This window comes from Mytilus californianus, unplaced genomic scaffold (assembly GCF_021869535.1).
Source record: "Mytilus californianus isolate M0D057914Y unplaced genomic scaffold, xbMytCali1.0.p SCAF_8, whole genome shotgun sequence".
NCBI classification, from domain to species: domain Eukaryota; kingdom Metazoa; phylum Mollusca; class Bivalvia; order Mytilida; family Mytilidae; genus Mytilus; species Mytilus californianus.
In genome coordinates, this window is record NW_026262734.1 from 46,294,067 (window position 1) to 46,305,875 (window position 11,809).

At 33.1% G+C, this 11,809-nt stretch overlaps 1 protein-coding gene across 1 annotated transcript in view; it reads left to right on the plus strand.

Annotated features, from left to right (window-relative positions):
• LOC127711128 (E3 ubiquitin-protein ligase Bre1-like) overlaps positions 1-8,821 on the plus strand; it is a 29,903-nt gene extending 21,082 nt beyond the window's left edge. The window contains exons 14-19 of the mRNA XM_052217078.1: positions 123-305; positions 1,757-1,885; positions 2,272-2,444; positions 2,878-3,055; positions 6,639-6,740; positions 7,029-8,821. Of these exons, the coding sequence (XP_052073038.1) occupies positions 123-305; positions 1,757-1,885; positions 2,272-2,444; positions 2,878-3,055; positions 6,639-6,740; positions 7,029-7,205 (942 nt within the window). The 3' untranslated portion in view covers positions 7,206-8,821. The remainder of the gene's footprint in view (positions 1-122; positions 306-1,756; positions 1,886-2,271; positions 2,445-2,877; positions 3,056-6,638; positions 6,741-7,028) is intronic.
• The last annotated feature ends 2,988 nt before the right edge of the window (positions 8,822-11,809 follow it).

Here is an 11,809-nt window from a genome sequence, read left to right on the forward strand (position 1 = left end):
AATTAATCTCCCATTTGTGACCTTTGTTCTAGAATTGTTATAATAAATGCACACACAAATTTCTGAATTTATAGTATCTTATTGTTATTGAGCCTGAGAGCTTATTCTCCATATGATTTTAGCTAATGGGTGCTGAGAAAAAATTACGCCATGAAAATGAGGATCTAAAAGTACAATTAAAAAGGATGCAGGAAAATGAAAAGAGAGACAGAAGAAAGCTGGCTGAGGATGAGGCTATACTTAAAATTATAAAAATGGAGAAAACTATTTCTGAGCTATCAAAGAATTTGTCTACACAAAAACAGGTAAGAAACATTTACAGTCAAACCTCAATAAGGTGAAGTCAAAGTGACACTCACAGAACATATCTATTCCTTTTAAAAATAGTTTGAATCTTCCAAGGTCGTGAGTTGGATCATGTTTTCTGATTTCAGTATAGTACCTTGTGTTTTCAACCTAGTATGTTAATGTTGAAAACTTTTAATTTCCAATTCATCAGCAATTATATTGAAAAAAATATTTACAATGTATCTAAATGGGATTAAGAAATGAGTACACATTTTCTATTTACAAAGACAAGTCAATGTAAATACAGGTGAGCTTGTGAAATAAAACAGGTCAGGAGAGATGTTTGAATTCCAAATTCTCTCTAGCTACTGTCTGTTGAAATCCAGTGGTAATCTTTTAACATTACTTTTTACACTGTTCTTTGCTTAAGTTTTCTAATATTCTCCCTGATTATCCATAATCAAGGGTAAAATAGGTGGGATTGCATCGTTTAAGCCCAAAATATTTTTTGTTTGTTTTATATTAGGAATTAAATTTTGTTTCCTGTTCTTCCATGAACATATATTCCCTACTTCTGTTGAACATTATAAAAACTTTCCTTCCATTCTCAAATTGAAATGAAAAGTAATATGTACATCATACTTACCAACCCTCCCGTTTTGAGCGGGAGTCTCATGCACAAATGACGAAATTCCGAAAATCTCCCGCTTGCCGGTCCACTCTCGCTTTCGGATATTTTTACCTAGAATGACCTGCGTAATTCTCTGGTTATTTCATTACTTTCAATAGAAATAAATAAACAATCGCCGATCATTTGAAAACTTTGGACAGTAGTTTTTATGTTCGATTTATAAGTAATCGAAATTCATTTCTGCTATGTTACCTCAAACAAGATAGAAGTCTTTGTCTGGACCAAGCGGCAATGTAAAATTAAAAAAGAAGAAATAAAGAACTGCAAATGGAAATATCAAGCAGATTGAATGAAAGATTTTCAATTTTTACGACCAAGTTCACTTGGCAATGAATCTTCATTTTGCACATCATGTTCAATTAACTTTTCATTTTCTTCTTGTGGTCTGTACGACGTTTGAAAGCATGCTTAGTGTGAGACTCAAAACAAAATCAAAATATGGAATGTTATGAGTTATGAGACTCAGAGGTATTGAAAAAGGCAAAAAAAACCAAACAACACCTTGTATAGATTATAACTATGAATTGAAGAAAAAAAATATATTTAACTTGAAAACGTTGTTGCGCAAAATCTCCCCCTCAGCTGTCATAGCTGAGGGGGAGATCTCCCTTTTTGAAGGTTTCAGAGGTTGGCAGGTATGATGTACATGTATTTGAAGTTTTAGATATTTGATTTTACAGATGCTGTATTTTCAAAATGTTACATATGCTGTATTTTCAAAATGTTTAGAATTGTTAAACAGAAAATCAATAAATATTGAAACACTGACTATTACAGAGAGAGGAAGCCTTATTAAATGAGATGGAAGTTACAGGACAGGCTTTTGAAGATATGCAGGAACAGAACTTGAGACTGATGCAACAGCTGAAAGAAAAAGATGATGCTAACTTTAAACTAATGTCAGAGGTATGAAGATCAGTGTGATGTTGAACATGCTTAATTTTCAATTCATTCAAGATAGAGAAAGTTTGGTGATTTTGAATAAATAGAAGCAGATAATTAATAATGTAGATTAAATTTGGCTAATTTACCGAAAATCAAAAATGATTTTACTTTTATATAATAGATTTTTGTTCAGTGAACTTAAATAGGAGATTTATTGATACAATTTCAGGAAATGCCATTTTAAAATAATGTAGTCAAATTTAAAATTCAAATTTAAATTAAGATGAAATTAATCCAGGATAATTTTTGCAACATTACAAAAATTTTTAGAATAGAAATTTGTATTTATCAGAGTATCAATAGTTCTTTGAAGAAAGAGTAAACATTGTAGTTGTTATATTTGCCAGCGAATTAAGTCTAATCAGATACAGAAGTTATTAAGGGAAGAAAAAGAAGTTCTGGCAGAACAGGTTGCAACCCTACAAACGCAAGTTGAGGCTCAAATGTTGGTTGTACGTAATCTAGAAGAGAAAGAACAAGTTTTACAAAATGCTTTATCAACAGCAGAAAAAGAGTTAGGGTAGGTTTACCATTTACTGTAAAATAGTTTTGGAGATTAAATTTCAAAATTTCAAGGGCAATACCTGTTCACAATGTTTTGTTTTCCTTTTTTTCTTGTTTCTGACTCTTATCTTCCTCAAAGATCATATTACATGAGGGCATAATTTCGCAAATTTTTTTAGACTTATCAGTATTACAAAAACTAAATTTGTACATCAAAGTGAGCATTTAAATTCTTTAGGACTTCTTTATGGAAGGTTATCAAATAGCTTTTTTTGCAATTTTTTTGGATGGTATACAAAATTTTTTTTGTGTTTTTTGTGTGTGTGTTCAATACGGTGTTTTCGTAACATTTCAGTGCATGTTTTCTATGCTACTACCAATGAAAAAGCCCTAGTTTATAAGACACTTAATTCATCTAATAAATCATTAGATTTATATGTTTGTTGCAGCTTTACCCAACAGTCAATGGAAATGCACAAGAGGAAGGCAGTAGAAAGTTCACAGACAGCAGCTGATTTAAAACTACATTTAGATAAATATCAAGCACAGCTTAAGGAGGCCCAGGTATCTGTGGCAGAGAAAACAGGTGCCCTGGAACAACAGTCATTTAAACGTAATAGGCTGCAGGTAAACATTTCTGTATGATAGGAATGACATCACTGTTTTAGGTGCTGTTTTGCACTGTAATGGTTTAGTCTTTTGCTTTTTAGCTCACCGTTCATTCGGAACGGTGAGCTTTTGCCATCACTTGGCGTCCGTTGTCGTCTGTCGTCGTCCGTCTGGTGTAAACTATTTCAAACATCTTCTCCTGAAACTACTGAACCAATTCCAACCAAACTTAAGCTGAATGATGCTTAGGGTATGTAGAACAAAGTTTGTGTTTTATTTACTGTTTCGTCAAATAACAAGGCCGCCATAGCTAAAAATAGAACATAGGGGTAAAATGCAGTTTTTGGCTTATATCTCAAAAACCAAAGCATTTAGAGCAAATCTGAAATGGGGTTAAAGTGTTCATTAGGTGAAGTTCTATCAGCCCTGAAATTTTCAGTTGAATCTGATAACCCATTGTTTGGTTGCTGCCACTAAATTGGTAATTTTAAGGAAATTTTGCAGTTTTTGTCTCGCCTTGATGGAGTAAAAAAGCAAGACATAGGTATGCTGTTTCCGGTGTCGGTGGCGGCGGCAGCGGCGTCAACAATGTATTAGTTTGTGATTAGTTCTAGTTCATGGTGAACCACTAGTGGTAGGTCAATGATATTTGGTATGCAGTTGTATTAGCATTGGCACATCTCATTTACATGGAGATTATTTGGCCCCGCCCCCTCAGTCAAGGTCTATTGACTTTGAAACTTTTCATAGTTTACATGTATTAGTTTGTGATTAGGTCAATTTATGGGGAACCACTAGTGGTAGGTCAATGATATTTGGTATGCAGTTGTATAAGCATTGGCATATTTCATTTCCATGGAGATTATTTGGCTCCTCCTCTTTAGTCATGGTCTATAGACTTTGAAAATTTTGCTTAGTTAACATGTATTAGTTTGTGATTAGGTCAGTTCAAGGGGAACCATCAGTGGTAGGTCAATGTTAATTGTTGTTCAGTTGTATAAGCATTAGCACATCTCATTTTCATGGAGAATATTTGGCCCTGCCCCCTCAGTCATGATCTATTTACTTTGAAACTTTTGCTTAGTTTACATGTATTAGTTTGTGATTAGATCAGTTTAAGATGAACTGCTAATGTTAAGTCAATGTTATTTGGTATGCAAATTTATTGGCATTTGCAAGTATCGTTTCCATGGAGATTATATAGCCCCACCCCTGATCATGGTTCAATGACTTTGAAACTTTTACATAGTTTACAAGTTAATGTTTGTGTTCAGGTTTGTTTAAAGGAAACGACTTATAATAAGTCAATGGTATTTGGTATGCAGTTGTATTAGCATTGGCACATCTCATTCCATGGAGATTGTTTAGCCATGTACCTTCAGTCATGGTTCATCGACTTTGAATATTTGCTTAACTTACATGTTAAGTATTGCTATTTTAATTTCAACATTTGCATTATCAAAATAACAAAAAGGCGAGACATATCTCTGTGATAACAGTTTATTGGTTATTATCTTGAATATTATTAACGATAAAGATAAACTGTGAAGAGCAAAAATTTTCATCAAGGTAAGATCTACAAATAAGTTCATATGATCAAAATTGTCAATTGACCCCTTAAGGAGTTATTGCCCTTTAAGGACAATTTTACACAATTTGTTTATCATGTTTTCGAACTTTAAAAAATATTCTTCTCTGAAACTAAAGAACCAATTCCAACCAAACTTAAGCTGAATGATTGTAAGGGTATCTAGAATAAAGTTTGTGTTTTATTTTCTGTTTCGTATAAAAACATGGCTGCCATGGCTAAAAATAGAAAGTAGGGGTAAAATTCAATTTTTGGCTTATATCTCAAAAACCAAAGCATTTAGAGCTAATCTGATGAGAGGTAAAAATGTTTATTAGGCCAAGCTCTGTCGGCCCAGAAATTTTCAGATGAATCTTAATAACCCATTGTTGGATTGCTACCACTTAATTGGTAATTTTAAGGAAATTTTGCAGATTTTGGTTATTATCTTGAATATTATTAATGATAAAGATAAACTGTAAACAGCAAAAATGTTCAGCAAAGTAAGATCTACAAATAAGTTTATATGACCAAAATTGTCAATTGTCCCCTTAAGGAGTTATCGCCCTTTAAAATCAATTGTTCACAATTTGTTCATTTAGTTTGCTTACTTTAAAAAATCTTCTCCTTTGAAACTGCTGAATCAATTTCAGCCAAACTTGGGCTGAATGAGTTTCAGAGTATCTAGTATAAATTTTGTATTTTATTTTCATGTACGTCAAGAAACAAAGCCACTATGGCTAAAATGAAACATAGGGGTAAAATGCATTTCTTTGATTTTGAAGAAAATATGACAGATACAAAGAACCTTTAAATGGAAGTTTTAAGCCATTCATTAAAATATATTGAAAAGCAAAAATAATCATTGATGAAAGATTTAAGCAAAAAATTACAGTTATCTATTCAGGCTCTTGAGAGTCATTTGTTGTATTACCATATTTGCTTTAACAGAATGACTTACGAAGGTTTTCAAGTAAAGTCATTTTTCAAACTTTTTGTGCTTCAAGTATGGTAATCACAAGCTGTCTCAGATTGGTTTTTGTTAGCTTTTTAATAGGTCCAATATATTCTCATATGAAACCAGAATAATGATGTATTGAATGACCTGTAGGTAGTTCCTTTGATTCACACATTATGCTTAAAGCTACCATTGTAATGGGCATATGCATTTTACTACAGTGTAGTTATTGGCAATATTTGAAAAAATCTTTTTTATAAGTACAAGGATAATTTGCATGCAGTAAGAAAAATTTGTTGACAACTTTAATTAAGATTTTATTATTTTGTGTCTATGTACTTGGTACTGATCTATTTTCATAGCCATTACAGTTCAAATCAAGCGCCAGCTAATTCTAGACATTTAGTGATGATCACCCAGACGATTAATTAATTAAATGTTATACACTGAGGTATACACCAAATCTCTTTTTATTCAGATGGCCTTGATGGCCAAGTGGTCTAAGTAGTTCAACTACTGTATCACTAGGCTGTCAACACTGAAGTTGTAAGTTCGAATCCTGCACAACTCCATTCTAAATTGACTAAGATTGTTAGTTTTCCTGCCCAAGATCAATGGTTCTCTCTGGGCACTCCAGCTTCATCCACCCCAAAAAAAAACTGACCACCAGGAAATAGGACAATAGTGCTTTAAGTGGCATTAAACACCAACGAAACTATCTATCTTGTTATTCAAACTTTGTTACAGCTAAATTCCTCATAATATGAAAATAAGGATATGTGATATGATTGCCTATAATACAAGTAGCCAGCAAAGTCCAAATTCTGTGGATGTAAGCAACTATAAGTCAAGGTACTTCCTATAATATTTAACAAAACAGAATCTGTATAGTAAGCGTTGTAAGGCCCTGACATGACAAAATACGAAACAATTCAAACAAGAATACCAAAGGTCTGTTTATTTCATTTTTTTTTTCAATGAAAATATGTTAAAAGGAAAAAAACTTTCCTTACCAAAAATAGATTTGAGATTTAAATGTAATTCCTATATATATCTATATGTTTTGTGTCTAATAGGAGGAGATTGCTAAACTTCAACGTAAACTGGAGAGAAGTAAGAAGATTGAGATGGCAGGGGCAGCTGATGAAGTTTTAATGGCTGAGATCGCAGAGTATAAGGTATTTTATATACTCACCTATGTCAAGCTAAAATACACCTGTAGTATGTTTACAACAAAAAATTATATTTTATATTTCAGTGACATTTTTCAACAAATATTTTTTAGAATAATTAATTTTTTCTTTATAAGTTTTTTATGGAAGGGGCTTAAAAACACAGGATTTAAGTATGATATTGTCTGTTTCTTAAAGATTTACAAAAAATCACTAAAAACTCTTTGTTGACTTCAATTTAAAAACATAAAGCACACAATACATTAATGAATTACAATTGACCTCTAATTCCAGGAGCAATTGACATGTCCATCATGTAAAGTAAACAGGAAAGATGCTGTATTGACAAAATGTTTCCATGTGTTCTGTTTGGAATGTCTGAAGACCAGATATGAAACGAGACAGAGAAAGTGCCCAAAATGTAATGCAGGGTTTGGTGCAAATGATTACCATAGACTTTATATAAGCTGATGAATTTTACAATATAAAGCTTCAAAAGTTAGATTGGATATTTGTAATAGTTTAAGGAATTGAGAGGATAAATCCTTTGGAAATGAACTAGACTGGATGGACCAACACCTTTTATGACTGCACAGTGGAAAAGTGCACATTGTACTATCTGTGCAACTGCTAGAAGATATGTTCTGCATTGTTCAACAGTGGATATGATATTATCTTTTGAACTGGAGAGTTTCTATGCTACTAATTCAGGAGAAGAATTTTAGGAGTGCAAGATACAAGTGTATGCATTAAGGCTATTCCGTTAAAACATACATGTTCCCCGGGGGTGGCACTATCGCAATGGAGTAACCACTTATAGAGGCAAATTTAGAGTTTCACTTACATTTTCACTACATATACACCCATCCATAGTTGAGATTTTAATATGGGTACCATGTATGTTTTTATGGAACAGCCCTTAGCAGAAAAAGAGGAAAACAATATATTTATTTCTTTTATGTTGATAGATGCATTGTATTGTAGAATAGTATTAGCCTTGTGTAGTTATATTTTATTTAAATTAAAAAAGAACTGTTTTCAAGATTTTTAGCTTTGTTTGTTAAATTATTTCGATAGGTTTTGAATTATTAAAAATAGCACGAATATATCAGAGTACAGGTTATTCATGACAAGAATTTGTATTAAAATTTTAGGAAAATGAACTAAGCATATGAACATTCAACTACTCAGTCATCTATCTGTATAATTTTGATTTTCAGCAATAATAACATAGTTTATACCATTTTTCATTATACAGAATTGTTTCTACCAAATAAACTAGAAAATCATCAATATTTGTAAAAAGGTGATATTATGTGCATGCATAAGTAGTCAGCTGGTCCTTATAAATGAATTTAGCACATGTGATTCAACTATGCTTTATGGGGAAACTGTTATACCCTAATATTTTGTATATTTTAGAAAGTGATTTCTATAAAACAAAGTAAAAATAGGAGAAAGATTTTCATCTTCCAATGTCTTCTTAAGTGCATCTTGCACACTCCCCAAGGGAAATTCATGGGAAACATTTCTGTTCCTCATGGTTACTGCTTTTCTCATTATTTCCATTGTAATATGTACATTATTGTATGAACTGTTAAATTTCCCATTGCAAATAAATGTTTTTCATTGAACTTCCAAACAAAACATATTCATTTCACCATTTACTTTCAAAATTCTGAAACATATCATAAATTTTGACAAATTCAATGATCAAATGCATAAATTTTCAAGCATGCAAGAAAAAAAAAGATTTTTTTTTCATTATGAAAACCAGTGTGTTTTTGTTTTATTAATGTCTGTTGTTAAGAGTTTGTTTATATCTGTACAAGAGTTTAGATGATTAAGCAAAAGTATAGAACCTGTACCATTGATAGGGGTTTGTGAAAGCAGGAAGAGATTAGAGAGTATAAATGAGTTATTTATCTGATAATAGGATGATAACTTTTGTATGAATCATTCATTGTACTATTTACATTTATCATTCTGTTTACATGTAAACACAAATACACATTGTACTGTTTATATTCATACTACAGTTTGTGAAATAACATCAATGTAATTTACTAATAAACTTTTAGAATAAATCTTGTCCTTTTGTATTAATATAAACAAAAAAATGTGTCCGTAGGACACTTAACCCAATTCACTTCACACTGTGAACAGATAAATTTGGGTCAAAACAATAATTTGGCATATTGTTTAAAACGGTCACACCATAGTTAACAAGTTTTGAAAAAAAAGCCAGAAGATACCAAGGGAACATTTAAAACTCATAAGTCGAAGAAAAACTGACAATGGCATGTAAAAAAAAAAAGGAAAAACGACGAAAAGACAAGCAAGTCCCCTAACCCTAAAAAGAAAGCTCTAAAAGAGGGACGAAATATACCAGAGGGACAGTCAAACTCATAGATCGAAAACAAACTGACAACGCCATGGCCAAAAATAAAAAGACAAATAGACAAATAATAGTACAGATGACACAACATAGAAAACTAAAGACTAAGCAACACGAACCCCACCAAAAACTGGGGGTGATCTCAGGTGCTCCGGAAGGGTAAGCAGATGCTGCTCCACATGTGGCACCCGGCGTGTTGCTTATGTTATTACAAATCCGGTAAATAGTCTAATTCGGTAGGTCACATTCGTGAAAAGGTAAGGGTATTGTAGTTACGACATAAGGAACATATCATCTGTGAAACAGTTATTCCATAACAGTCAACCAACTCGTGATGGCGTCCGTAAAATTTACGAAGGGATGATTTCAACTTAACCATTTGGAACTCTTGGTTTTATAGCTTCCTTGTGAGCAGCAATCCTCTATCAAGGAAATCATGATAGGAAATACAAGTCCGGGAATATCGTATCAATTGGGAGATATATACTCCGTATGCAGGCGCTGCTGGAATGTTGCTACATAGAAATGGAAAGTTCACAATTGGGAAGCTGAAATCATCTCTTTTGTCGTAAAGTTTTGTTTTCAACCGACCTTCATTGTCAATTTCTAGATGTAAGTCAAGATATGAGGCAAACTTAACTGTATCTGTAGTATCCTTTATCTCTAGTTCGATGGGATAGATTCGTTCAACATAGTCACCAAATTTTGTATTATTTAGTGAGAGAACATCATCTATATAGCGGAACGTAAAGTTAAAGGATATTGCTAACTTCTTATCTTTCTTCCTAAGAAGTTCCTGTATGAAGTCAGCCTCATAATAATAATAAAGAAACAAGTCGGCAAGAAGGGCACAATTGGTTCTCATTGGAATTCCGACAGTCTGTTGAAAAACACGTCCTCCAAACGTAACAAATATGTTGTCAATCAAGAAATCAAGCATCTTGATAATGTCAGTTTCAGAGAATTTTTTGTTTGAATCAGAGTGATTCTTTACAAAGTAGGATTTATCCCTACCCAAGACAAGATACTTGTATCTACGTTCGTCATTCTTTTTAATGAAACAAAGTAAAACCAACTCTTTCAATTTGTCTTTTAGTTTGGAATGGGGAATACTTGTGTAAAGTGTAGAAAAGTCAAATGTTTTAATACTATTGCAAGATGAGAGAGTCTTAGATTGTATGTACTCTAAAAGATCTTTGGACGTTTTTAGTATCCACATCTGATTCATGCCACCTCTAGAATAGGCAGTTTCACAATAACTTTGGAGCCCGGCTTTGATTGCTGATAAAACAGATGTTAATAATTTAGAAAGAGGTTTCGTGGAGCACTTGGAAAACCCAGCAATATACCGTTGTTTGTATGGACACTTATGTAGTTTAGGTATCCAATACAGTGATGGAAGATCCAGTTCTTCATCTTTGGTTGAAATTCCAAAGGAACATAGAACAGACCTATGATTATCCAGGATTTCCTCTTTGGTTTGAGTCAAGCAGTTTGTGTAATGATATTTACACAAAACACGATGTTGTTTGGGTCTTTATCTGCGGGGACAACAACATATTTGTCATGGAGGTAGGACAAGTGTTTTGCAACATTTGGGTCTTTAAAAATTGACGTAGCGTGGGTATTGATAGACCCATTCAGTTTCTTAATTCGGATTTGTATCAACGACCTCACAGCCTTAATCCATTCGGAAAGAGTATCTTCGTATTCTTTCTCGCGTTTAGCCCATTGCCTGGCATAATCCTCAACTGAATCCATCAGTATTTTGAAGTTGTATTTCCAATTGATGGATTTAGGCTCACGATATTTCGGACCTTTGGATAACAAATTTCGCAGGGAAGTGTTATTGACAATGTTGAGGTCTCTGGTAATAACGTGGCCAGCCGGATTATATGTGAATTGGGAACTAGCACAGGTGCAATCAGGAGGTTTAGACTTGAAGTCGTCAATGTTGAGATCCTGCAAAACGTGTTTGTAATTGAAAATTTTAGTTGCAATTGGTTTGGTATAGGTAAATCTAAAGATAGGGCAACCTATAATCCTCTTTCAACTTTGGGTGAACGTCAGGTGCTTTGCAAGGGTAAACAGTTCCTGCTCGACATGTGGTACCCTTCATGTTGCTCCTAAAATATGAAAGGCCTCGTTAAGTAATGTCACAATCAAGGAAAAGAGGACAGGATTGCAGTAACGACAATTGGAATATATCTATGGGCATCTAAGCTATGGTGACCACAACTTCATAGATTATTAAAAATCCCAATTTCAAACCTTTAAACTGCTGCAGCACAGTCTAATAGATGGAATTAAAATAAAAGCACACGGACCCAAAAGATAATGCTTCACTACTATTGTAGGTAATATCTTAAAACAAATCTTTCTGGTCAAACTTCTGTTAATTGAACCCAAATTGCATTTACTCTATTTCAGGATATTTTGTGTAGGCTTTTGTTGAAGATTTACCTATAAAAAAAGTAAAATAACAAAAACACCGAACTCCGAGGAAAATTCGAAGCGGAAAGGCCCTAAGCAAATGGCAAAATCAAATGCCCAAACACACCAAACGAATGCAAAACAACTGTAACATTCCTGACTTGGTACAGGCGCTTTCTAATGTAGAAAATGGTGGACCAAACCTGGTTTTACAGCCAGCCAAACCTCTCACTTGTATAACAGT